Raw genomic sequence first — 27,792 nt, forward strand, 5'->3', positions numbered from 1 at the left:
CCCCAAAGGATCGATCCATCAATGTATAGTACATGCAATCGATTACTAATGAGCCTGAACATTATTGAATTGCCCATTCTAGCAAATGCAAACACAAGTGCTACGGATATTAACAGAGAAATATATTCCTAACCATTAAATATAAACCTACCATCCAAATGTCAGAGTCCATCAATCTACGTTTGAATATTGAATCCGAAATGGGAGTGGGCCACAAAAAAGTTGCCTGAAAGGTCAAACATCTGATGGAATATGGAATCTGATACCTAGAACGTTTCCGAAAAAGAATATATGGGCATTTCCATGATGTCGAACGGGACAATCGTACACATTGCAGGTGGCAAAAAGGTCAAAATACGACGGATTTTCAAAATTTCTTTTCCATTATAAAGAACCTCTTGATAAGCCCTATATTTGATGCTAATGATGACTGCTCCCGAGCAGTCGCACGGGACAAGAATTTAAGTTGTTTTCGCGGCGATCAATTCGAACTCAGATTTAAGCGAAAATTGAGGCAATATATTGATGCGAATTTCTGATACATGGTTACAATTTTAAACATCTACATTTATACCCAATACTTAGCCAGTATGGCTCTCCTCCGGCAGACGGCGCAGACATTGAACGACACGACAAAGAGTGCGAGAGAGACACAAAATCAGTTTGAACGTGTCGTCGTGTGCTGCGTAGCGACACTTGTGGCTATAAAAATAATCCGATCTGAGATTCGGCAATCTGATAAATATGGTCATTCTCTATAATTGTGCGCTTTTAATTTTCTCGTATCTTCAATACTGTTGTTGCCACAGATTTTCATCCTTTGTGGGAGCGGAAGAGGGTGGGGCGAAATCTTGAAATAAACTTGTCAAGGTTCAATATCACAGGAGTGTGGATACAAAATTTGGTTGCTCTAGCTCTTATAGTCTTTGAGCACTAGACGCTCATAGGAACGGACAGACGGACAGGACTCAATCGACTCGGCTATTGATGCTGATCAAGAATATACTTTATGGGGTCGGAAACGATTCCGTCCGGATGTTACACACATCCATTTTCACCACAAATCTAATATATCCCTATACTCATTTTGAGTATCGGGTATAACAATTTTTCTGGGATTCTTTTTTGATAGACTTTGTTGAAAAACTTGTATCAAGAATTATCTTTCATTTAGGACAAAAAATAGTAAAAGAAAACATGACTATAAAAATTTTAAAAAAATACCAAAAATAACGTCATCTTTTACTTATTTTAATAGCTTTTCAGATACAAATGAATGAAATTAATTGATGGAATTACTAGCTTTTAATTATTTAGTCTAGGTGGACGTTTCCAAGAAAATGCCCATATGTAGATTCTGAAGATGTATACATTCTAGAATCCAATAAATTTCAAAGTGTAGTTAGTAGTTAGTATATATGTACATGGACTATCAAATAAAACCCTTTCACATTCTCATATAAGTATGCATGTAGTATAATCAAAGAATACATTCAGCTGAAAGCCATTAGCACTATTCCTTTGATTCCTTCCATGTACAGAACTATATAAACCTATGTAGGCTGTTTCTCCCACTTTCCACCTTCCACCTCCCACCTCTCTCGTCTCTCTCTCTTTCTCCTCTAACCTTAGCCAAGTGAAATTTGTGCCCACCCGAAAAAGAGAATAAAAAGTACAACCAAAAAAGCACTACAACAAAATCGAATCGAAAAGCAAATGCTAACCATTAACAATAAAATACAAAAGCCAAATGTATGGCGGCTCCTGGGGGGCGGGTGTGGGTTGTGTGTTGTGTGTGTTAGCCAGGAGCCGGAGTCCTCCAAAGGGAGGACGAAAAAACAAGGCAGAAATTCGTTTTTTATGTACCGCGAGGTTTTTATAGTTAGCTAGCTGTTGGTTGTTGTTGCTGGTGGCACCTTATCAACAATCTCGTTTTACCAAATAACGCAAAGTGCGCGTCATGGCATTGGTGTGGTGTGGTGTGGTGTGGTGTGGTGCGGTGTGGTGTGGTGCGGTGTTGGTGTAGCGTTGTTGGGTTGGTATTCGTATTGGCATTGGTATTGTGTACGTATACGTATACGTATGTATTGTCGAGCAGCACACGCTATAGTTCGCTTATGAAATAACTGAAACTGCAGCCACAATCGAGGGAGTGGTCGAGAGAAGGTCTAGCGCGGGGCTAGGGCTAGTGGAAATTGGTAGTACAGCATTTTTTATACATTTTTTTGGTGGTTGCGTTGCCTGCTGGTTGGCCAAAGACAGGCAGGCAGGCTGGCTGGCAGGCCGGCAGGCAGGAGGAGGATGATGATGATGACGACAGCAGCGGCAGCAGCAGCAAGACCAATCGGCCTGCTACCACAGGGGAGCACAGGGGCAAGGGTACCTACCCTCTAGTTCCTCGCTCGCTCTCTCTCTCTCTCTCCCTCTCTCTCCCTCTCCCTCACTCTCACTTCCTCTCTGTCTTGGCCAGGTGTGTGCTTGTGTCCATCATGTTGGTATGCGTGGTGGCTCGACGTTTCTTGGAGTTGGTTATTTCGTTTTTTTGGTTTAAAGTTTGGTGTGGTAGCAAATAAAATTTTAGTTAGTCACATGCCGTCGTCAAGGATACGCCGTTCAGTTCAGTTATTTGTTGTGCAACGTTCTTCTCCCTGGCAACCAACCGAGCAAGGACCTGCAGTACGTACCCCTGTGTGTGTGTGTGTGCGTCTCTTTTTTGTGTCTGTGTGTGTGTGTGTGGAAAATTTGAATTCGAGCAAAGCGCTTCCAGTGCTGCAGACAAGGACAGCACCATTAGCACCTGTCTAGATCTAGAACAATTTTGTTCTCTATATATGTACGAGGCAGCGCTGCTAGTCGCTGCTAGCCGCTGGCTGCTAGCTGCTAGCTGCTAACTGTTAGCGGCTTCGACGTCGACGTCGCCATCGCCAGCCTGGGCTCACCTTACATAGCCGCAAAATTCAAATTTGAACTTCAGTCAAGTGTCAAAGCTCAAAGGATTAACATGTCCTTGCGGCTGCAGCATGAGAACTGGTAGCCACAAGCCAGTAGTGCAGAGAAATTATTCATCCATCCTGTGGCCAAAAGGGAACACAGACACATCATTCGAAACGAAAGATCCTCCAGAGGTAAGCCCATAGATGATGGTCTTCGTTTAGGCTTAGGAAAAGTGTTTAGCTTAGTTTAGCTTAGTTTGAGACAACGACTACGGCGATCGTTATTGCTGGCATTGGCTCTTGGCACTGGGAGAATTCACAGTTGGTTTTCATATATTCTGTGGTTCTGCGGGTGCCAAAATCGAATGTTCGGCTCGAAACAGCAGCTGAAAAGTTTCAGCCTTAACAAATATGTATGTTCATATATACGTTTTTATTGTTTTTTTTTTGTGTTTGATCGCTGCTGGAGCAAATTGAATGGTCGCAAGGAAATTAACCTGCCATGACGATACACGACCAGATACATCAATATTTTTTTTAATGTTTTTTCTGTGTGTACAAAGTTTAAGTGTAAGTGTTAAAAATATATGTAGAATACATCGGTAAAAGAAGCAAATATGTCAAACTTTAGTCATAATTCTAAAAGACACAGATATAAATTATTTGTGTGTATAGAATATTTAGATAAATAAATGAAGGCTTGCATTCTCGTAAGATCCTCAAAAGTATTAGATCTCTATGAACTCAGTCAAACCAAATGTAAGTGCCATGAATGCCCTATTCACCAGAGATTCAACCTTCAAATAGGTGGCATGTTTTCTTTTCTTGATCAATTTCTTTGCTATCGAATCACAGCAATCTCAATATTACTCATACGCCCCATCAGCCCACCGACTAACGTCATTTTTCGCTCAGTTTCTGGTTCGAAAACCAATGCGCAATACCGAAAACCAAATTAATTTCTGCTTCACACGCAATGAATATAAGTATAAAACTTGGGTGGCTGGGGTTGGGGAATGGTATAACAATTATTTAAGGCTCGGTTGGCAGGGGGGTTCAGAATTGTGAAGCTCTTGAAAATGTAATATTCCGCAAGAGGGAAACTTGAGAGACATTGAACTTCTGGGGTCAAAGGTATTTTGAAAACTTGGCCAATAGCTTGGTCATAAATGTATAATGGGTTTGGGTTGGGGGAGTGGCACTCCTCCACAGAAACAATTAAGAGTGCACTATCCGTCCGGGAGTGGGGGGTGGGGGGGCCGGACAGACAGTAATTGGCCTCGCCAATGGGAAATTTACATACATTTGAACTTATCTTGATTGGAAATTACATTTTTAAGCGAATGTGTTGTGTGGCCAGGTGTCCCCTAGGTGTCCCACGTGTCCCAGGTGTCCGCTGTCCGGCGTAATCAAAGACAGCACAGCGCAGCACAGCACACTCACGGATCCGAATACTCGTAAAAATAGAATATCCCTTTGCAAATTGCCTTACTTATAATTCATTTGGCTAATAGCAGCCCAGAAAGGGGTACATGGTATGTGCCATGGCTCAGACACCAGAGTCCAGAGAGCAAATGAATATTTGAAGATGCGGAATGGTGAAGGATTTGTATCAGAAACTAATGATTCGATTCCATCCGATTCTACATATTTTCTAAAACATTTCCAAAGCTATTGCTGTACCACTTAATTAGAGGCCTACAATTTTCCACTCTCCGCAGACAATACATGTGTATGTGTATATAATTTGGGAGTACATAGGCTGTCTACTTGCCTGCATTTTCCGGCGGCATGGCATAAATTAGCATTCATTCATAAGTCACCGCAAATGCAATGCAAAAATGTTTTTCGGCTTCAGCTGAAATTTGCATACAAAGTGCAAGGCCCGAACAACGCCCTGGAACTATAATCGAAAGCACCAACAAATTACGGGGAGAGCCTCGTCAGGATAGGAGAAGGTGTACGGTACGGTACGGTACGGTACTGTACGGTACGACTTGGGTAGAGGGTGATGTGGCTAAATGCCGGCAGTACAGTCCTGAATAATGGCCTAGCGGCGCCAACTGGCGCTGGTAGGCAATTTTCTAGGAATCTAGATGGGTTTGGGTTTAGTGTGGGCAGGGTCTAGGTGCTGGGGGGGGATGTGCTGCAACTATAGATACACACACGCAGACAGACACATGTGGCACATATGTGGCAACAGAGTGGTAGAGGCTCGTGCATAATTTATTTAATCGCCAGCAACAAATCTAAATTGATCGTTAGACGTAGGCGAACACAGGAGCCAAACGACGACAACAACAACAGCAAAAATGTCTGACAAGGATATTGCATGTTTTCCACACTGCCACACCATACGATACAATATCATATACGTAAAATATATATATCCCCTCCATTATAGTACATACCTCTTACACTGTATCCTTGTATACTTGTATCCTTGCAGTGCCAATTAACGAGAGAGCGTTTTTTTTGAAAAGAAATACCTGGACGGCAACGAGCGAACAAACATGGCACCGCAGCAACAGAACTCGACATTCATCGATGATAATCTGGACAGCTGTCCATCGCTACTGAATCTCCCCGAAAGCCCCATACTGCCCACCAGGCGATGTCAAAATCAAGGCACCAACAACCATAAGCAGCACCATAATAAGCAGGTTGCATTCGAGGAACGTTTGGTGGACGCAGCACTGCCACTAGCACCACCAACATGCAAAAATAAACACAGCAAGGGAAGCGGAAACGGTGGCCCGGCCAGTCGACGCCATCGTTCCATTTCCCTCTATGGCGTTAATAGCACTGTGGTAAGTGCCTCCAACCACTTCTCTTCTCTCCTCGCTTCGCCTCGACTCACCTCACCTCACGCGTTTCCCCTGCATTTCGGCGGTGGCGGCAGCTTTTCCACTGAAATCAAACAAATCATCTAATTGGGTGGGCAGGCACTGGCACAGGCACTACCACTTGCACTCACTACCACTGGCACTGGCACAGGGCCAGGTGGGAGGAGTTGGTAGTAAGTGTTGGTTAGTCATATGCATGGACAGGGTGCCCATGCCCAGCACCGTCACCGGCACCGGCACCGGCACCTGGTACAGGTCTTCCGGGGAAATAGTGTTTGCCATTCAGTTAGAAAATTGCTATAATTCTTTGGTTGTGCAACCATTTTCATGTTCGAATCTTTACACTTTGGAAACAGAAGATACAAAACTTCTTCGAAGATACAGATTTCCATATCAATAAGATCAGTACTGTCTTTTTCCGAAAGTAGATTCCGATACCACTAAATAATGCCATCCATCATCTAAAATTCGACTGTAATTAAAATCAATACCGATGTTTGGGTCAACAAATGATTAACGCCTGTCTTCTTTCCCTCTCTTTCTGGGGCTTTACCAAACAACAGGAGCAAGGCCATAAGGAAATCCCCATTTGGATGGACGATGGCGAGCCGCGATACGTATCGGGTGTTACCAACAAAACCACATGCAATGACATAATCAAGGCCCTGATTGATGACGAGCTGAGCAACGTTGTTGGCACTGGGCAACACTGCAGCAGTGATGATGCCAAAGGTAAATCAATATTTATATGATATATATACATATATGTATGCAGTAGGGTATGGGATGGATCCACATTGTGACAGCTGTGAAAAAGCAAAATGTTGCAGTATAGGGACAGAGGGCAGAGAGTATCCTGATGTGACGTGACTGCAGGTTTCGTTCATTTCTATTTCACAATTTGCCTTTTTATTTATTTATGTATGTTCCTTTTTCATTTACAATTATTGTATTGTTTTTTTGTTCTTTCTCTTTTCTTACGTTTCTTTTTTTCCGTTGGGTTCCGTTTTGAAAAATACAAGATGGCGGCCAGAGGGCAACAGCTACTACAAAGGAAACGGCGGCGACGGCGGCGGCGGCGGCGGCAGCGACATCGACGGCAGCAGCATCGCGTGACTACAGCGATTACATTATAACGGAAAGTTGGGGCGGCATAGAGCGAAGCTACGACGGCAACATGGCCATTTTGCCCGTTTGGCGCGCTTGGAGCCGTGTACACAATGAGGTAATAAGAGGCAGGCAGCTCCCCACCCCTTCCCCCCTATTCTGCCTAAGCGCCCACCTGGCGTGCAAAAACTGAGCCCAAAAAAGTCTACAGTGATTGCATAATAAGCGTTTTTTCTCTCTTCGGTCGCTCGGTCGTCCTGGCGCCACACGCAAGCCAGAAAGAAATGTGAAATTCATGTCGCCCCCGACCACCCCCTCCTACTCCCCCCTTCCCCTTTGGTCACACCACCCCAGAGCATACATATGTACATGTGTACATACATATGTCTGTTTGATTGTCTTCGTATTTGACTTATGCGCTCTGAGCCTTTTCTTTCGGTATTTCCCCATGACGCACCCAACGAAATCAATTTGCTTTTGCTATTGATTTTTGTATTAAGATTCATGTTTATATTTGGGGGGTAATTATGTTGTAAATTTTTTATGATCGAGCTCCCCCATTAGCACGGTACTAAGTCCTAATGGTTTCCTAATGGAGTAAAAAGATTATACAGTACACTACAATCTCGTCCTTTTCCCACTTCCTTTTACAGCTGCGCCTGTCGCTCAAGCATCGAGACAACTTCAGGGATCCCATGACGCTGCAGTTGATGCCACATGCTCCGCCAAGTGGCAGCTTTTCGATGATCAAGTGGCTAAAGAAACTCCTGCATCTGAGCAAAAGCAAAAAGAATATGCCAAAGCCCACAAATACTCCTCCCAAAGTGCCCAACAAGACAAAGGATAGATGTCTGCTCAACAAAAAAGGCAAAAGACAAGCGGCGGCCGATGAGCTGCTTCTGGCCATCATGCCGGATCAATTGTACAGTGCCACGGGAAACTATTCGAAGGGCAAGCTATATAAACTCGCCGAAAATCGGGTCGCCAAGCAGCGCCGTCGTCGACGACCGACTCTTCCCACAGCAACAGAAACAGCAGCCGCGGCAGCGAATCCTCCAAACGAATGCAATAATAATGTGAATTATAATTATATACGCAGGCGCAAGGATCGACCGTTGCGCAACAGTGTTCGAAATAAGTTGGCATCCCTGCACGCTGACATGAACGTTCGCTACGAAAGGGAGTACGCGCTGACACGTCAACTGTCCGAGAAGTGCCGGATGTATAGGATTCAGAACGAACGCTATAGGCGGCCGGAAATGGAGGTCTCCGTGGGACAGCTGCAGCAAAACATCGAAGCCTATGCCGAGGACATAATCAAAACGGAGCACGAGCTACTCGACCTGAAGAACGAAATGAGACACGACATATCCCTGATCAATAACCTTAAGCGGATGACTCTCGAGGAGACGGCAGACGAAAATTGCTGCGGTGTGGGCGTGGCAGCATCGAAAGAAGAACAACAAAAGAAAGGAGAAACGCCTCATGTTGCTAAAAAAGCAAACGAAATGCAATTTGTTGATAATATTTATGAGTTTTGCGACAATAATGCAAGCATGTTGGTTTAATTATACATTTACGGATGTACATACATATTTAGTTGGATCTTGTTAAGTTTTCTACCAAATAAAACCATATTATTTTACAACTATCATTTTTGAATACAATATTTGCATGGGAAAATTTAAATTTAATTTCAAAGTTCCAGTTCAAAGTTCAGTTTTCTTCGAGCGATATCTACCGTGGTGTGAGATTTCCGAGTGGGTCCTTTATATACTTTTGTAAATATTTTTTAGAGACCATATAAATAAAATACTAAGAAAAATGTAAGAGAAAATAAAAAAAACCAAAACAGTATAACGAGAGCAAAAGTTTGTGGCCGAACTACTTGAAGCTCTTTAAATAATTCTTGCACTACACTTTAATTTTTGCTTACTCGCACTTTCACTCACTTTTTGAACACATCGCCTTGCACTGACTGCCGCCTTGCTCTCCTTGCCGCCTGGCACCACTTGCCATCTTGATGACCATCCTGCACCCGCCGTTACTTTTGCTTTGCTGCCATGTATTACGCTCAAAAGTCCTTATTCCTAGCCCTCCCTTGATGATCATCTGAGGTGATCAAAGATAACGCGATCTCAGGTGATTTTAATGACCGCTTAATGGTCGCTTTGAAAGAAGGACTGGGAGATATTGCAAGCTGTGATAAAGCTGCAGCGTGGGCGGCTAAAAGCTCTGCTGAGAAATCGGCTTCGGTTATGCTCATATTTTCTCTTCCTATTGCAGATAAGAACGAATAAGAACGAGAGTGAGAGTAGGTGGCCAAGCGAAGGCGTTGTGTGTTTGTATGTGTGGGGCAGATCACGCCAAGAGAGCTATGATAAGAACTGCAGCAGCGTGGGCGGCTCAAAGAAGGTGGTGAGCGGTGAGCAGCAGAGATGCGTTGGCGAGTCAAAACTGTTCTTCCTCTCCCACAAAGAACGAGAGCGAAAAAGCAAAAAAAAATTGTGTATGTAGATTAAAATGTAATTAAATGTTTACCAATCGGGCTGAAATTTTGTGGGCTGGATTATATTTTAATGTAAAAAAAAAATGTAATCCGTTTAGAGCAATATATAGTATAGCTGCCATAGGAACCATTGGCCAAATATCGTATTTTTGAACTTTGAGCTCAAGTCGCCAACTCCAAACGTTGTCGAATCAGGCTGAAACTTTATATTTTATTGTTTTAGACGATGAGACCTTTGAAAATTAAACTTTTATAAATAAACGCAAGCCCAATGTACATACATACATATGTACATATGTATATGTATATGTATACAGAAAATGTATCATATTTTTATCATATGCGGATGAGACGTTTTGTCGAAGTAAGTCTCGGATTTGACTCGTATGCGATATCATTTGTGAGCATTTGCAAGCGTCAAACACCAAAGTTACAGCTCGCTTTTCCCCTCCACTAAAATATCACTCATAAATATATTTTTTTATCGATATGTATATTTATTAACATTCCATCCCTACTAGCTGCAACGACATGTTTGTTCAAACCCTATTTTATAAACAATCCAATAGAAAGGAGCACTTAAAATTAGCCAATCTTGTTGAAAAATAATTCGTCAATCGGATAAAATTATGCATTCAGGGCTGAGGGTCCTAGCTAGCTAATAATGTAAAACCAAATATCTTACCCCAGGATATGATTTCTGATCATGGACAGAGGACGATTAACCCATTGTTGACCAGTGGGTATACAATCAAGGAACATTATGAAACTTTAAGAATTTTAGCGCACTTCAGGTGAGATTCAGTAATTTTTTTAGATAAAGGATTAATCTACAAAAAGAATTAACAAGCAGTATTAGTTTCCGCGGTTTAACTCAAGTTGCACCCCTGTTTAAATTGAGGGGTGTTAAGTGGGTTAAGTTCGTTCAATCATCATGAACAAAACGTTAGCAGTGCTGCTCCCATCTCCAAAAAATTATTACTAAAATTTTTGCAGTCAAAAATTTTTGAGAATAAACGCGAAAACGTTTCGTCAAACTAACAAAACCTTAAACCAAAGTCTGCGCAATTACATTTCTAAACTAAAAAAGAACTAAACCCAAAACACAGCAATTAGGTAAGGAAGATGTCGCCAAAGAGAACGTGGTCGGTGGCCACATTTTTTTTTTGCCAAGCATGGAAGCGTTTGTCTGCCACAGCGACGGGGTGGAACGGCGTCAGTGCGGTGGCGGTGTTCGTGTCACGGTTGAATTTTATTTACGATCATTAGATGTAGATAGAAAAACGCGTTTCCTGTGAACCCCAGTGGCTGAGTGAGTGTGTTGTGGCTGGCTCGGGGAGAAAGAGAAAGTTCAGACGTACTAGCTGTTGGGTTACCAATGCTGCGCTTCTGCAGCTGCCGTTTACCGCCTTTGTTGTAAATCCCGCCTAAGCGCAACAACAAACAAAGCATGTCATGGCATGCTTGGCGTTGTTGCCAAGTCAGCGCATTAATTGATTAATGAATATTTGTGTACTTTTATTATCATTTGGTAGAAAAAAATGGCACGCGGACACCAGAAGATCCAGTCACAGGCCAAGGCGGCCGACAAGCAGGCCAAGATGAAGAAGCAACAGGGCCACAGCGCCACCGACCAAAAGAAGGCGGCCCAAAAGGCGCTCGTCCATGTGTGCGCCGTCTGCAAGGTGAGTGTTGCCATCCATGCCGTCACTGACGGACACAATCTAATCAGTGTGCGTCCGTCCATTGCAGTCGCAAATGCCCGATCCCAAGACGTACAAGCAACACTTTGAGAACAAGCATCCCAAGAACGACATGCCCGAGGAGCTGAAGGATGTCTGAGACGACGCGAAACGACACCTATGTATATCAACGGAAACTGAATCGACGAGTTGCCTACCAGTACGAAATCTTAGCAACAATAACTTTACATCAACCAGAACCACAATCAGCCCAACCAATGGAGACCTTCTTGGGAGACGACTTATTGCCAATGCAAGAAACGCAGCTGAATTTTTTGTATACATACTGCTAAAATTTTGATTTTGGTTTAGATTTTTGAATTGGAATTGGAATTGAAATTGGAATTGCCACGAGTATGTGTATACAATTGTTTAAAGAATGGCTTACAAAATTATACAATACAATACAAGACAAAACCAACACATAGCATAATTTATGATTTTGTTTTTATTTTAGTTTAACCTATTTTTTTCCTTCTTTCTAAGAACAATAATTACTCTGCTCTGCTCTGCCACCTTTTGGGATTAAGTTCAGAAACAAGAATTACAATATTTTATAGTTTTATACAAAACAAATAATGCCAGAAAAGAGGAGAAACCAATGTTTTTGTACTATAACAATTTGAGTAAATCGTGTGTAAATGAGAATTTATGAATACAGAATAAAAAGAAAAAATTGTTAAAAACCTAAATGAGTTTCAGTGCTGTAGTACAGCATTTGTCATGCGTCGGCCTAACCAGCCAATGTTTAATTAAATGCAATGCATTCGCGTCTTGACTTGATTCCTACTAGAAGCTACAGACATATTTCCAAATGTTGGAAAATTGTGTTGTCAACTAGTTATGTAATTAATAAAGGGAAATTGTAAGAAAGAAAGTTTGCCTATAAAACAGACAATGTCGTGACGGACGCACAAATCTCAATGGATACAAAAACTAGAAGACATAAAAAACGGCATATTCCCTACTATTCTCTACCCTGCATATCCCACTACTATCCCCCACTCAAGGGGTTCGGAGCTCCTTTCGCGATTGCCGTCGTCGATTGATCCCCGGCTGCAGACAGAGAGTGGGGATCTGCTGTTGTTGGGCTCGGGGCTATTGATTTTTTGGCTGTTGATTGACACTCCGCTAGCTGCATGAAGACCAAATCCTCTTTTGCTGGAAAGTCCATAAGCACGGTGATGCCTATATTATTGTCGGGCAGAGTGGGAGTCTCCTCCTGGTAGCCGAACCAGTATATGATGATGCCAGGGCCGAAACTAAAGAGAATAAGCGGCGTGAGGGGGGAGGAACCAAGCAACCAAGCAAAAGAAAAGATAAAGCGCATACCGATTGCAATAGCTCTGCAACTGTTGATTAATGTTCCACTTGTGGCTCTTGGGATCGCCGAAATTGGCTTTGCTCTCGATCCAATTGACCACGGTGCCCTTGTAGAGGAATGGCAGTATCATTTTGATGTCGGGCGTCTTGTCGTAGCCCAGGCGACGCAGGTCGTGCTCATCGTAGAAGTGAATGCCGGCCTCCTTGGCCAGCTGTTTCAGCTTCAGTTCGTATTCCTCGCCAATTATGCGCCGACGAAGATCTGTGATGGGACCCTCTTGGTTGTCGCTGTACATACACTGCTGCACATTGGCAGCCAGCTGGGGATCGCTGATCAAATGCGGATACTTGAGCAGACGGGAGACCTGGGGCCTCTGCTTAAGGTCATATTTCTCCTGCAGCAGGACGCGGCACATGGCCACGGGATTGGCGCCCTCGGCACAGGCCATGCGTATAATCAGGGCATTGTCGTTATACAGATGAGCTTGCTCCTCATATCTGGAAAATAATTGAAAGTCATAGAGTAAGCCATATTTTAACTAAAGGCTTCTGATTCCCTTACGTCTTCAATAGCTTCTTTGCCCGATGGTCGTGCCGCCAGTGCTGGCCGCGCGACATGTTGAACAGCTCCGTTTGCACAATGCACGTCAGGGCCAGCGGGTTCACATCCGTAAAGTACCGATTCCTCAATTCGAATTCGCAGTCAATGGCTAGTCCATGGAATCCATTAACGAATTGACAGATCCTTGTGTACTCCACGCTGGTCAGGATTTTCTTTTTGTCCGCCACTGCGGACATTTTTAGGGCCTAAGACTTACAAAATATTTGTACAAGTTAGAAATAGTAAATAAAGCGCCAGAATGAACAGCTGGGTGTCTATCGATTTCAGTTCAGTCAAGAGCTTCGCTTCAAAGTCGGCAGATGGCGCCTGTTTCGAGCACTGAAAATAATCGAGTTCAAATTTGAATTTGAATAAAATTCAATTCTGAACTAATTCTCAAAGTGAAATGAAATAGCGTCTTGCTTTAGTATAGTATATTTTATTTTTATATTCCCCTACGCTTAGTAAGGTTTCATTGATGATGAACTTTCACTGAATTTGAACACTGTGCTAATTTTTGCGTTATATTTGTATTCCATTTAATGTAACTATCAATTTCTATTGTTTAATATTTGCTTGGTGTGTGTTTTGTATTGTGTGGTGTGTGGGTGTTTATCTGTTTCTTAATCCTACCATATAAATAAGGTTCGTTTTCGTTTTGTAAATGCTATTCTTATTCTTCTTCTGGAAGCAAAATTCCATACGATTTGCTCTCGGTTCAACAACAGTATAAATTAATGACAAAGGTGCACAATAATAAAATAAAGTAAATACATACATACAATGAGATGCAAAAGCGTAAAATAAATAATCAATTTTAAATAAATAAAAGTTCAAATAACAAAAAAACGTGGCCACCGAATAATTTCGAGTTGGTTCTTTCAGCGCAGGTCTTTGCAGGTCGTCAAACTTGGTTTAACAATAAAACTCGATCTGCTGCGCTGCATTTGTAAAACTGCCAGCCAAGGGTATTTCTGTCACCTTCACCGGCATTCAATCTACGATTAACAATATTACAATTTTTCGACTTACAACTAGGCGTAGACTTTAAATGGACTCGTTAATTTTACTATTGAAATGTTTCTTGGGCTATCTTTAGACTTTAGACTTTGTTCATTGCAACTTTTCGTGTATTTTTCGTGGATTCTTAAGCTCAACAGACAAGCTTATTTGATCTTATTTAAACTTTTCTGTCTACTTAAAATACCACATAATATAATGTTCAAAAAGAACTGTCCTACTGATCAAATAATAATAAATAATACAAACAGGGCCAGGGGGCAAACTTTTTTGAATAATTTGCTTAATACTATGTAAATTATTTTAATACCAATTTGTTACTTGACTTTAGAGCTCATTGATATTCAATTTATAGCTAACTGAATTCTGTTTAATGTTTAGTATTTGATTCGTGTTTTGTTTTAACTCTGTTACCGAAAGAAGGCATGGGGCGCGGGGCGTGGGGCATGGGCTAGCAATTTCCATGAAATTTCAACCAGCAACATCTTCTAGGTATTACGATTTCGAGTTGTCCATCAGTTATAGCTGCTTAGAGTACTAGTACTAGTGTAATATTAGTTACAATCATTCAATTACGTACAGGAGTGATGGGGTGGGTGATGGTGACGAGTGAGGGATTAGTTAGTTGGGCTTCTATCTCTTATACTACTATTCTGGGGGAGGGGCTTGGGCTTACGCTTAGGCTCTACGACATAAACAATTAACACATAGTACATTCAGAGACAATCTGCTAAGCAACGGATTCGGGAGTAGAGTGGAGTGGATTGGAGTGGAGAGGAGTGGAGTGGAGTGGATGGGTGGGAGTGAGGGTGGTAGGGGGGTTTAAATTTGGCTTCAATTGCTAATAGAAATGCGGCGGCGGCAACGTTTGCGAGGGCAACGTCAACGACGGCGGATGCTTCTCCCATCAGACAACAGAATCCTTGCGTATCCTGCGTTTTCCGCATTTGTTAGCATGTGTTGTTAGCGAGCATGTGAGGAAGCAGGGGAAAAGAAGACAAAATACAACAATCGATGAATGAGTAATGAAGCGAACAAGCAAGTTATGAAATTCATTAGGATGGGGGATTATTATGCTGCTTAAGACTGTTTTCGCACCACATATAGTTTTCAGTCTGAGGAGCACGCATCACGCCCACGCCACCGCCCAGGCGGCGGTAGTTCATGCAGCCACAGAGACGCCATTGATTCGTCTCCGGATCGTACACCTCGATGGTCTTCAGATAGGCGGAGCCATCAAAGCCGCCCACCGCGTACAGTTGTCCGTTCACCACGGCCAGGCCGACCTGCAAAAGCACACACGCGCGCATAGCACAAATGGAAGTTAAAAATCGTAGCTTAGGTTCGGAGACCTTTATCATCACTCACCCCGCTGCGTCGCGAGGTCATGGCCACAATGGGGCTCCAGGTGTTGGTCAGTGGATTATAGCGCTCAGCGGACGAGAGCTCCATACAATCATCTCGCCCGCCAACGGCATAGATATAGTTGTTGAACACCGCACAGCCCAAGTGCTTGCGACGCGTGGACATGGGACTGACGGCCACCCATTTGTTTTGCCTGCAAACACATAGCCATTTGACATTAGTCCAGATACAGATCCAGGGGAGGAAGGTATTAAGGCACTCACCTAGGATCATAGCGCTCTACTGTATTCAAGGGACATTGGCCATCCGAGCCACCAATCGCATAGAGGAAACCGCCCAAGACGGCCACCGCGACGCCTAGACGTCGTGTGGTCATCGGGGCCACCTTGGACCACTTGTTCTCCTTGGGATCGTAGCGCTCCACGTGATTCAGGCACTGGACCCCGTCCTGGCCACCAACAGCATACAAGAAACCGTCTAACACCGCCACGCCCACACTGGTGCGGCACGAGGTGGTGGGTGCCACATCACAGGACCATTGATTCGTCTGCGGGTCGTAGCGCTCGATGCTGTTCAGGTAACTCTGACCGTCGTGGCCACCCACAGCATAGAGTAGATCGTTGAGGACGGCCACGCCTACACCGCAGCGTCGCTTGCTCATGGGTGCAACCATTTTCCAGTCGTTGGTCTGCGGATCGAAGCGCTCCACTGAGGCAATTGCGTCGCCGGAGCACCAGCCTCCTACGGCAAACAGAACCTCGCCGCGACGTGTTGGCTTGCGGGGTCGGGTGCGTGGACCCTGCATCAGAGGGCGCTCCTGGGGCAGCAGCAGATAGTTCTTGGCCTCATCCACTAGATCCCGGCAAGCCTCGTCGCTGCGGACCAGGAGATCGGAGCCCACAGTGCCGACCAGGAACTTTGGAGAGAGTAGAGGCAGACGGACGTGTTGGAGTACCTTTAGTGGAGAGAAGCACAGAGGCATTATGATGAGCTGAAAGATATCATCGAAAACTCACCTGGGCCAAATGCTGGCGCCTCTCGGCCACATTGTACTTTAGCCACGACATGACCGCATTGAAGACCTGCTCCTCGGAGCGGACGTTAAGCTCGTCGCTGCAGATAATGTCCACCAGCTGGCCAACAGGCAGCAGCAAGAACTCCTCGCTCTCCATCACCTCCTGGAAGTTGTGCTGGGTAAATTTGTCGGCAATGCGAAGCAGCTCGCGGCAGGAGTGTGTGTCGGCAAAGGCTCGGATGCCCAGGCAGTTGGTCGGGTCCAGTTGGCGCTTGAGGAACTCGCAGCAAATGTCCTAGCAAATAAAAGATAACAACACTCCCCATGTAAACAAACACAACGCACAAAGCAGTCTTTGATCTAACCTGGATCTCCACCAGCTGAAGCAGGCAGGCGGCTGGCAGCAGAGTCTGCACGTTGGACTCCTCGACAATGATGTGGGCCGTGTAGCAAAAGTCGATGAGCAGTTCCATGGCGTTCTCGTCGATGTCGCGTATGGTGACCTCTGTTTGGCGTGACTCCTCCAGCTCTCCCGTGAACATTGCACAGAAGTAAGAGCTACAGGCGGATAGTATAACCCGATGGGCGAAGATTTTGCGCCCACCGACATTGAGCACAACGTCGCACAGCTCGCGATGGCGCCGCAGCATGTTGAGCTCGGTCAGCGTCACCTTTGGATGCTTCTCGGATGTGTGCGAGAGGCGGGCCGGAGATGGTGGACGGTCCACGCCCGTGGTGCCGGCCACACCAAGGCCTGTGTTGCCTGCAGAACTAGAATTTCCACTTGCATTTCCGGCTGCAGCTGGGCCACTTCCTCCGCCCGTGGAGCCCGGAAGGTCGCCCATTCTGTTCGCCGCTAAGCGCAGCGGGGCGGAAGCAACCCAACCCCACACGGCGTCTATCTGTGGATTTGAGGAATTGAGAAAATCTGTTTGAACTAGGAGCAATGTTAGTTTTTCCAGCGCGTTTTTCACCCAGCCTTGTGAGACACACTGACACACAATGTAACACACAAACACACACAAGCGCAGGCACAGCCACTCATGTACACACACACATGGCGATGTCGATGTCCCAATACCTTTGCTTCTCTGTTCTCCACGGATACAAAGCACGTCCAGGGCCAGCTGCAGGCGGAAAATTTCGAAAATGCAATTTTGCTGCTTGCTTAAAGCAACCACATTTATAAAATTTTCGTTGCACAAAAGCGCTTATTTTTTTTGCAAACAGAAAAATTATTTGGGCTGGAAAAATCGAAACTCCGTAGCTATGTAATCAGTGTGACCGCGGATTTATCGAGGGTCAGAAAATATACCGAAATATACCTTCACATTTTCCAAATATATGTAACGTAAATGCCGCCCCTCTATTTAAAAAAAAGTGATCATCTAGAGTTGCGGAAAACACTTTGAGTCAATTCTTTTTGTAGACCCATCCTATCTCTATACTTAAAAAAACCACCACAATGCCTTTCTCCAGTGCTGAACTAAAATTCGTCAAGGTTCATAATATTCGTGGGGTATATAGTCGACAACGTCGACAGGAAATCATTTTCCCCGATCTAGATATTCGGCTTAATATTATTAGCTAGCTATATGAGTTATATTTCTACATTTAAGGACCCCGTTGTTTTGGATTGTGTCTGAAATAAGGTTTAAACAAAAAATTCAACAGCAATTTTCACCAAATAAATTAAATTAAATTCTAAATAAATACATATTTATTTAAAAATGACAGATACACCTGTCTTAACTTAATTTACTAGTAAGGTGACATCGTCCCCTGTGGTGAGGAATCACTTTTTAAACTAGCCCGCTAGTCAAGGTATATGTATATGTTCGTTAATATATAAGCAATTTATACTATTTTCATTGTTTTCTGTTTTCGAGTTTATTCTTAAACAATAAAAAAGTAGACAATGAAAACAAATTATTAAAAATATGGAAATAATAATTTAAAAAAAACATTAAAAAATTTGTTTTACGGTATATTTTGAAAATGAGAATTGTATTTCGGTATATTTCTGAGAGGCAGAGGGGTTTATTTTATTGATAAATCCGCGGTCACACTACGCGACGCTGACGAGGAAGCGATTTTCCAGAAGTTGTAAAAAAACCTTTTTTAAAGTTACAAAATAGTTACTACATTTAAGTGCAAGGGTGTAAATAAATCAATACAGGTCGCGGATTGCATTGCATATAATAATAACTGAATTGAATAAGGAAAACTAGTGCGACACCACCAAGTAGAAAGTACGTGAAAAAACCAAAAGTGTGTCTGTGTGCGTGCGACGAGTTTTTTCATTCGCCTGAAGTGGAGCGAACGTATATTTGTGGATGGCTCTCCACAATAACACAACAAAAATAACAAATGCAGAAAATGTTGAGCAAACAGCAACACCAAACGATAGAACAATAGCGAAAGAATGTAAAAGAATCGTTAACAGGACACCAAAATTGCATTGGAAATTGAAATTCGTGCGACAAAAGCAAAAGACTGCAGAAATTTTCAAAACTTGGCAGCCATATTTACTACAAAAACAAAGCTGTTGTAAAAGTACGTGACAAAACGCTTACACAGAAAATATTCAGCCACACACACAAACACACCCAACTCATAAGCAGCGCACTTATATACACATCCACACAAAAACACACACACACACACACACATTTGCACACGTACAGCGTGTTTGAGAGAGAGACTGAGAAGGGGAGAAACGCAAATGTGAATTAACAAACAAACAAACAAATAAGAAATATTTTGCGCAAAAGACAGCCCCCCTAAAAATTCAACAAAAGTGTATTACATAAACAAACACTGCGCATCAGTTTGATATCGAAATATTATGGAAATCGCACCATTGATTAGCAACGCAGCCGTTGCCGCCGTCGCTGCCGTCTCAGCCTCTGCCTCGTCCACATATGCCTACGAGAGCGAGAGCCGAACCAGCAGAAGCAGTAGCAGCAAGGAAAACGATAATGGTAAGACTGATAAGCGAAAATGTCCCAAAATAGATTCACAACAAAGTCATAATCAAAATAAAGCAAACATTGCACAGATTATACAATTCTGCTTGTCCCTGGGTGAACTCCTCTCTCGCTACAACTCTCTATCTCCCTCTGTCCGCCAGTAGTTTTCCATGCATGTATGCAGAGTAGTACAATCTATGTACTTGTATGTGTCCATGTGCAGCGCATCGTAGCGCAGCGCAGCGCAGCGCAGTCGCCCGCGAGTTGCAACACTTTTAGAGGAGGAGGTCGCTGAACCGAGCTAGACAGCCATATTTCTTTCAATTCTTTTAGAGGCCAACGGAGTGTAGCGACAATAACAATGCAAATAGTAATAGTTTTTTGTTTTTGTTTTTAATGCTGTTGCGCAATTTACGCTGGCGCAGATCATTGCCCAGCCGATTAGTCAGCAATTTGCCAAGGTGCTCCCGTAGCCATTTGCGACATAAGTACATACATATTTACGAACGGGGTAGACAGCATGGCAACAAACAATTTAAAGGTCGTACTTATGTACATATTTAATAGCTACTTGTCCACCCCTGGCACCCCTGATCGATGACCGATGACCGATGATCGATAGGTTATCCTATCCTATCCTATCCTATCCTATCCTATCCTGGCTGTTAACAGTTGACTCTGGTTCACAGAAAGCTCCGGCTTGGGCTCTCAGACTTTGGCGGTCAAAAGTAAAATCAAACAACAAATTGACTGATCAAACACTGAAAATTCTGGGAGTTCCCCGCAGATAAAGTTTGAAGAAACTTGAATAAAATTCTATAAAGATTTTTAGAATACAAAAAATACCACCAGCACTCCTTGGGGGCTATCATATTGTCAGTATTTGTTTGCCCTTTGCTTATCTCTAGAGGTTTAATTTGGTTTTTTCCCCTTATGTTTTCAAGTCAACAATCTGGCGTTGCTCGCTTCGCTGACGCTTCAGAAAGTGCTGAATATCAACAATAATAATAACAACAACAACAACAACAACAGCAGCAGCAGCAGCAATAGTGGGGCAGCCATCAGGCTAACTGAACAACAACGACGAAACCTCGACGAAATTCAAGCTGAGGATGATGTATTAAATAGGTTGCTTAAAAATGGAGCAGTTTTTACCAAAACACAGCCCACGCCCCCCATAACCATCGAGAAGAAAAGACAGAACCAGCAGCAACAGCATCAGCAGCAGTATCAGCATGCACACCTGCAACACCAGCAGCAGCAGCAGCAACAACAACAACAACAGCGGCAGCAGCAACAACAGCAGCAACAGCAACAACAGCAGCAGCAGCAGCAACAAAACAGCGCGCAGAAGCAACGCCTCGATTCATCCATATCATCCACACACTCATCGACATCAACGAACTCCTCCTATGGCAGCTCCTCCTCCGAAGATGTACTTGTGGCCGGGACCAGCACTAGCAGCAGCAGGAGAGCCCCAGGAACAGCGACAGGAACCATAGGAAGCTTAGCATCCGTAAAGGCGTCCAGCATTAAATTGCCAGAGAAATCGAAAATTCCGTCCGATATACTTGATGATCTGGCCAGTAGATTTATAATCAATGTACCGGACATGGAGCTAAACAATCTAATAAGAATATGCTTTCAAATCGAGTTGGCCCATTGGTTCTATCTGGATTTCTTTTGTGCCCCCGAAGTGAATGAAGATGGTGTGCCCACGATTGTACAGCGGAAGCTACCAGCGGTGGGGATCAAACAGTTTGCCATGCAATTGTTCCAAGTGAGTGTTTGCTTCCCTTCTCTTCCCTGCCCTTCCCTCCAATTACATATCTATCTAATGCCAATCGAATCGTTTATGTTGCCACACACAGCACATTCCCTTCCTGAACAAACATTTTGGCACTGTGGAGCAAATACTGCAAGAGTGGAAGAACTACAAGATGTCGGTGCCCACATACGGTGCCATTTTGGTGTCTGAAGATCACAATCATTGCTTGCTAGTGCAGTCCTATTTCGCACGCAACTCGTGGGGCTTTCCCAAGGGGAAAATCAATGAGAACGAGGATCCAGCACATTGTGCAACAAGAGAGGTGAGTTTTTGTGTGGAATAAACATGGCATTTTAATTGATTTCTCTTCTTTTTAGGTTTACGAGGAAACTGGGTTCGACATCACCGACATCATCGATGCCAATGATTATATTGAGGCTTTTATCAACTATCAATATACTCGGCTGTATGTCGTGCGGAATATACCGATGGACACGCAGTTCGCTCCGCGCACACGCAACGAGATCAAATGCTGTGACTGGTTCCGTATTAATGATTTGCCGGTCAACAAGAATGATGCCATATCGAAAGCCAAACTGGGCAAGAATGCCAATTCCTTCTTTATGATTATACCCTTTGTTAAGCGCCTCAAGAAGTGGGTGAGTGAGCGTCAGGCTGGCATCGGACCCCGTCGACGCAAATGCTCTGGTCAGCAAAGTCCCAAAGCAGCATCGCCAACCAATGGGAGTGGCAGCTGCAAGAAGGATGCTGCTGCCTCGCGACGCCAGCGACACAAGTCCATGGGGGATTTGGATGGTGTCAAATTAAATAATCTCAATGGAAAACCGGGTGCCGGTTCCTCCGGGCCGGTGGCTTGTGCATCGGCCAACACCACAGGCACCATGAACATATGCAATAGCAACAAACGCAATAAACAAAATGGGGCTGCGGGCAGCAATCAAACCACGCCACTATCAACGGCAACACACACTCCGGCAGCCACAACTCCCGGAGGAGGAAGTGCTGGAGCAGCTATATCATCGAAGCGTCAACTGTTCCATAGCCACAGTCAAAATGATGCACAGCAGCAGCAGCAACAGCAGCAGGTGTCCCATGGCAATGACAAAGTAATCCACTAGCAATCTCTTTTATTCAACTGTCTAATCCATTTGCAACATCCATTTAATAGGTGGTCAGCTCCTTTGATTTGATACGAAAGGAGAAACAGCAGCTTCTGAGGGCAGCCAAGTTGCAGAAGCAACACCAGGCGCAGCAGCAACAGCAACTAATGCAGGGCTTGCGCCCTAAGGTTGTGCAAAATGAGAAGCAAGGAAATCATCATCAGCAACAGCAGCAGCAGCAGCAACAACAATCGCAGCTGCTGGTCAAGAAGAGCCTGGGACAACAACAGCAACAACCCACAACGGGCATGGACTTGATAGCCATGCTATCGGCTGCGGCGGCAGCTCAGCAAAAGACACCAACAGCGGGACAGCCACGTCCACGGCCAGCATCGGTTTCGCTGAACTTCGAGGGATCCCCAACCACAGGACCATCGCAGCAGCAGCACAATCAGCTGCAGCGCATGCCCTCGGGCACTAATTTGAGGATTCTGAAGCGAGCCCAATCTCAGCAGCCGTCGCAGCAGCTGCAGCAGCAACAGCAGCATCAAAGTCAGGTAGGCGTGGGCACGCCTGCTTTAGGGCCGATGGACTTTACGCCCAACTTTAATTCGTGGACGAATTTTACATTCACCAAAAACTGGATAGAAAATGTGTTTTGCTAAACATTTTCACACTATTTACTTCCTTCTATTCTATAAAAATTCTGATTGAATGCATTTTCAAGCAAAAGGCCAGATTACAGGGAATAAGATATATTTTTGGATGCTTTGTGACAGGAGAGAGAGTGAGAGAGAGAGACAGCTAAAGAGAAGAGACCCTGCCAGGAAGAAAGAAAGAAAGCATGCCAATTGCATTTAAGAAGTACACATTTGTTATAAAAAAACAACAACTAAATCTTAAACAACGTACCAACACTCAATAGACAACTAATCATGTCTAGTCCTAGGCTTTGGAGACTATGTATCGTGTAAGCTTCAAGAACTTTAATGATCTCCCACAGGAGAAATCACACTTTTCCACATATATATATATACCTAACATATATATATTCAACATTATATAGGGAACAGCAGGCATGAAAAATGAAATGATTTTCATACCAAAAACTCGAGTCTTCCGCTCAGCACACACGTAACGTAGCGCTTAGTTTATTCCATGGACAAGGACAAGGACACAAAAGAGACGACATTGAGATTGAAGTACAATACAATACACAATTACTAATTATTATGAATATTGTTAAGAGTCCTTGCCGTGGAAGCTAAACAGCTAAACGTTTATTGTGTGCGTGAACAAAGCCCCTACTTCGAGCCGTGTGCGGCGTTTAAACGTATTTTTAGACAAAACCAACAAACTAAACTTAACTAAAGCGTAGCTTTAATACGCCCCAAAACACTCACACACACACACACACCGAAAGTTTTGCCCCAGTTGCTGTGCAAGTATTCTTATTGAAGTCCTTTAACGACTCACCTGATGGATGAAATTGATGGGGAAAATCGTGTTTGCGGGCAAGGGAAATAATTGGAATTTCTGGGCCGCTATACTGCCCGCCCCCTTCCCCCACCCCCCACCTAAGAGAAAGATGTGTAGAAAAGAATACAAATAATAACAATGTAAATATTTAAATTGTGATATCGTATTTCTTAGCACAATTGTGATCTTAACAAAACAAAACGGCTAGCTACTACGTGCAACCAACCACAAACAACTTTTATAAGCGAACGAAGAGAGAGGACATTTTTAAACAATCAAACGAAATTGCGCCCCTTAAAACCAGCGAAAAAACAGACACGGACAGACAGACAGACAGACAGAATGGGAGGCCATTGATTGAGCGTTCGAGCGACCCACAATGCGGGGCAATTATGAGGCATATCTTCAGGCAAGGCAATAGGCACAGCACCAATAAAATAAATAAGAACAGCCCAAGCGTAATGTTGCGCCGGGGATGCAATGCTGTGAATGGATGTTGATGATTGACAAACATTTAACGAATTTAAATTAGTTTAAATTTGAATGATTAAAACATATAGAAGGACGCTTAAAAGTATTTAAACGATTTGTAAAGGATCAGAAGAGGATGATGTATATTTTTGTGAGCCACTAGTGCGTAAGTGATAGGAGGAGGAGGAGGAGGAGAAACAGCAGACACATCAGAAGCGAAACGAAACGAAAAGATACCTTCATGAAATATGTGTGTGTTAAGCCTTTTGATAATAACGTATCGTAGACTTCGTTCAAGTTTTCTACAAAGCCAAGTTTCCTATAATTCATAAGCATGTCCGAAGCCTGTCCAACGATTCGGTTCGGTTCGGTTCGTTCTCTCCACCAAGCATACATAGTCTCCAATGTGTGAAACTGTTGCCTATTAGCGTATATCTTTAGACTAAGCCACTAAACAGAGTCGTCTCCATCTCCACACGCGGTCGTCACTCTAAACAACGAGAACAAGAACAAGAAAAAGCTAGAAAAACTCCCCCTTAAGATGGCCTTTTGCTTATAATTCGCTTGATAAATTCTGTAACTTCAACCAAAAAATCCAAAAAATTTGCATTTGCTTAGAAATTTCTAAAATTTGACCTTTAAAGCTTTTTGAAAAGCCATATTAATTTGTATTTTTTATGTTTACATTTTGAGCTTCAAATTTGTTTTAAACAATTATTCTTTTAATTTGGATTTGGATAACATTGTACAAAAAACAAACAAACAAAAACGAAATATCCTATGATTTTACTTTAATTTCTGAAACGGAACTGCGTTTCCACACTACCCTTCCCCCGACAAATGTTCTATGAAATTGGCAATAATTTTTTTAGTATTGATATTTTATATTTTTTTTACTTTTTTCCTATACAAGAAACAATTAATTACGTAGGACATTTGTCTGGGACAAAAAACAAAACAAACAAAACAAAAAAAAAAAAAAAAAAACAAAAATACAAGAAAGAAACAACCAAACCATCAAAGATTCAGCAAGCAATGAATATCAAACTATAAACAAAATAAGAACTTTGTTAACAAAGCTTGGGAAATGAACTAAAAAGGAGAGAAAGCAAAGCAAATTAATTGTTGTACAATTTCGTTGTGAAAAAAATCAAATATAATGCAAACTGAAACATTTCATTCGAGTCAAACGGAAAGTTTGTTTAAGCAACAACATAATCTTTATAATTTTAAGTGTGCAAAAAGTGTGTGCTGCTCCAAAATCCCAAAACAATACTATAGTTGATGTTCGTTTTAACTTATTTTTTTGAACAAGCATACCCATACCATAGCAATATGTAACCATCATGAATGGGACCCTGGATAAAGAAAAAGTTAATTAATGCGAGTGGTGATGGACGCGCCACCATTAAGCCTACAGAAAAAATCGAGGACTCGCTCTAAACTGAAATTGTTATGCATTTTAGACCATTTTATCCGAAAAAGTGAACAAAGAACCACTATCAACACGTCCAAAACGAGAACTTAAGGTGCGTCCTAGACTCCAGACCTGAATAGATTGGCAGAGTGAACTGGAACTTAGTAAGAGAAATCCCCGTGAAGGATAACCATCCGTTTGCTACAAATCTATTCTGGTGCCAGCACTTCCTTATAAATCATACGATATCAAAAACCCAATTTGTAGACTTTAAACCAAAACCAAGAAAATGTAAAACAAAATTAAATCTCCAATCAAGAACAATTGTAACGTAAAGATTATCAAATCAAATAACTTATTTGTGGCATAATATATTTCCCAATATTTTCCCAGCCCCCCCTCCCCACCCAAAATTCCGGCAATAAATTGATGTATCAAGTTTTAATTATCACTTTTTTTATTTGTCGTCTTCTTCCTCAGACATTTGGAAAGCAAAAGTGGATAGCCGTGTCTACCTTCATTTATATTTTATCGCGGGCATTATCCGTCTACTTAGTAACTACTTAAAGTTGACGAGAACTAGTTCATTTGGTTCTTAGTGGGGACCATCTATGTTTTCGATTTTAAATCATCGCCGATATGTCGATGATTACATCACTTCTCTTTTATTTTTTCAACCGAATAAATATATATTTCACAAATATATATGTACATATGAGCGTATTTAGGATAATGATGATTTTCTTACAATTGAACATTTTTATTTTAATGTTAGCTGCTTTGGTAGGCTTATGAAGTGGCCCCTATTATTGTCATTGGGCGGAGAATATGAGTATCTACGTTTCCGCTGAAACGAATTCTCTATCGTCAGAAACTCACCCTGCTTAGAAGGATTCTTCCCATTCTGGTCTTTTGAGTGAAGCTGAGCGTGCTGAGCTTGGCTGGAAAGGCTGATAGCTTCGCCGCAACCGGGATGTGGGCACACGTACATTCCGTGAAAGGTCTTCATATGCTTGTTGTAGGGAGTCTCCAGGTAGTACGACTGGCCACAGTCGGGCAAATGGCACACATACAATGGTGAGGCATGATATACCGGCACTTCGTGTGATTTCAAATGCTTGTCCAATTCCGCCTTGTTATCGAAGGTATACGAACACTTGGAAAAGGTGCAGTAAAACCTATTGGAGATGTGCATGAAAGAGGCGTGTTGTACGACCCCATGGTAGCGATCGAAGACTTTGCCACATTCCACACAACGAAAGTCAAAGCCCTTTGAACGACTCCAGATGGTGTTGTGCTTCTGGGTCTTCTCGTGATCCTTTAACTTTTTCGGACTGTTAAATGTTTTGTCACACCTCCGACAAATGTAGCGGGGATCTACACGAGTCATTAAGCTGTGCGTTCGAATGTGGGAAATGATACTCAACTCGACGTTACAACAGGTGCAAATAATTTTGGTCGCCGTGGTATTGTTCCTGTAAAATTTGGCCAATATAAGACCATCGTACCGTACTGCAATGGCGAAGTTTTCAGTGGATGGTTTTACGGTGGCAGCTTTTGTTGAAACGATTGCCAAAAGCTCCTTCTTTTCTTCCAATACTGAGGAAACAGGAAAAGTCTGTTCGGGCATCAATTCAATGTTCTCCCAACCATCTATTTCCAGGGGGTTTTCCTCCTTAATCGTAATTTCAAAGGTTTCAGATGGGGCCGTCTTTGATTGCGCTGCGGTCCAACGCCGGAGTGTTGCGCTCATGTCGAGCACATGTCCTAAACAAGGCTCACATATGCAAGACTTTTTCCCCAAAATGCAAGGCTATGAAAGAATTCCAGGGATGATACATATGTATGTGTGTATTTATGGCAATGCGTAGGTGCTTACATCAATGTTGTACCACACGACCAGCTTTTCCAGTAGTTCCTTTGAATTTTCGATCACTTCATTTTCGAGCTTAATGCCAACCGCCAGGTTGTCCTGGCACAATAGGCACGGTCGTCCCGCATCCATGACTTGGTTTTTAAATTAATCTTTTACAGAAATTAGAGAAAATCACACTGCAGAACAATCGACGCACAAACAATCGACATAATCGATGAAATAATTAT

The 27,792-nt window shown here is 43.0% G+C and overlaps 6 protein-coding genes across 7 annotated transcripts; 3 read left to right on the plus strand and 3 right to left on the minus strand.

Annotated features, from left to right (window-relative positions):
• Positions 1-3,099: 3,099 nt before the first annotated feature.
• Positions 3,100-8,512, plus strand: LOC6596067. Its single transcript, XM_026989743.1, is given in 6 exon segments — positions 3,100-3,125; positions 5,383-5,743; positions 6,343-6,468; positions 6,815-6,856; positions 6,858-7,004; positions 7,540-8,512. Coding segments are annotated over 5 exon segments (1,527 nt in total). The 5' UTR covers positions 3,100-3,125; positions 5,383-5,446; the 3' UTR covers positions 8,455-8,512.
• A 1,915-nt stretch (positions 8,513-10,427) lies between these two features.
• Positions 10,428-11,570, plus strand: LOC6596066 (zinc finger protein 706). The gene is made up of 3 exons (XM_002021187.2): positions 10,428-10,511; positions 10,931-11,080; positions 11,148-11,570. The coding sequence occupies exons 2-3, from the start codon at positions 10,937-10,939 to the stop codon at positions 11,235-11,237; spliced, it is 234 nt and encodes a 77-aa protein (XP_002021223.1). The 5' UTR covers positions 10,428-10,511; positions 10,931-10,936; the 3' UTR covers positions 11,238-11,570.
• Positions 11,571-11,619: 49 nt separating this feature from the next.
• Positions 11,620-13,296, minus strand: LOC6596065 (uncharacterized protein C15orf41 homolog). Its single transcript, XM_002021186.2, has 3 exons — positions 13,023-13,296; positions 12,470-12,958; positions 11,620-12,399 (listed from the first exon to the last, which is right to left on the minus strand). The coding sequence occupies exons 1-3, from the start codon at positions 13,256-13,258 to the stop codon at positions 12,132-12,134; spliced, it is 993 nt and encodes a 330-aa protein (XP_002021222.1). The 5' UTR covers positions 13,259-13,296; the 3' UTR covers positions 11,620-12,131.
• A 1,106-nt stretch (positions 13,297-14,402) lies between these two features.
• Positions 14,403-17,659, minus strand: LOC6596064 (kelch-like protein diablo). 2 transcript variants are annotated; one of them, XM_002021185.2, is made up of 7 exons: positions 17,543-17,659; positions 16,827-17,363; positions 16,463-16,756; positions 15,710-16,401; positions 15,450-15,639; positions 15,180-15,367; positions 14,403-15,013 (listed from the first exon to the last, which is right to left on the minus strand). In XM_002021185.2, the coding sequence occupies exons 2-7, from the start codon at positions 17,304-17,306 to the stop codon at positions 14,989-14,991; spliced, it is 1,869 nt and encodes a 622-aa protein (XP_002021221.2). In that variant the 5' UTR covers positions 17,307-17,363; positions 17,543-17,659; the 3' UTR covers positions 14,403-14,988. The 2 variants fall into 2 exon arrangements, with proteins under 2 accessions (XP_002021221.2, XP_026845509.1); XM_026989708.1 differs by having other exon boundaries at positions 14,403-15,367; positions 17,543-17,658.
• An 895-nt stretch (positions 17,660-18,554) lies between these two features.
• LOC6596062 lies at positions 18,555-26,134 on the plus strand. The gene is made up of 6 exons (XM_026989400.1): positions 18,555-19,445; positions 20,378-20,650; positions 20,735-21,213; positions 21,305-21,523; positions 21,579-22,328; positions 22,391-26,134. Exons 1-6 carry the CDS (start codon positions 19,310-19,312, stop codon positions 22,985-22,987), a joined length of 2,454 nt encoding a protein of 817 aa, XP_026845201.1. The 5' UTR covers positions 18,555-19,309; the 3' UTR covers positions 22,988-26,134.
• Positions 25,775-27,705, minus strand: LOC6596061 (zinc finger protein 354C). Its single transcript, XM_026989604.1, has 3 exons — positions 27,569-27,705; positions 26,569-27,502; positions 25,775-25,821 (listed from the first exon to the last, which is right to left on the minus strand). The coding sequence occupies exons 1-3, from the start codon at positions 27,692-27,694 to the stop codon at positions 25,775-25,777; spliced, it is 1,107 nt and encodes a 368-aa protein (XP_026845405.1). The 5' UTR covers positions 27,695-27,705.
• Positions 27,706-27,792: the final 87 nt, after the last annotated feature.

This window comes from Drosophila persimilis, unplaced genomic scaffold, assembly GCF_003286085.1.
Source record: "Drosophila persimilis strain 14011-0111.01,24,50 unplaced genomic scaffold, DperRS2 tig00000431-arrow-pilon, whole genome shotgun sequence".
In the NCBI taxonomy this organism is placed as follows: domain Eukaryota; kingdom Metazoa; phylum Arthropoda; class Insecta; order Diptera; family Drosophilidae; genus Drosophila; species Drosophila persimilis.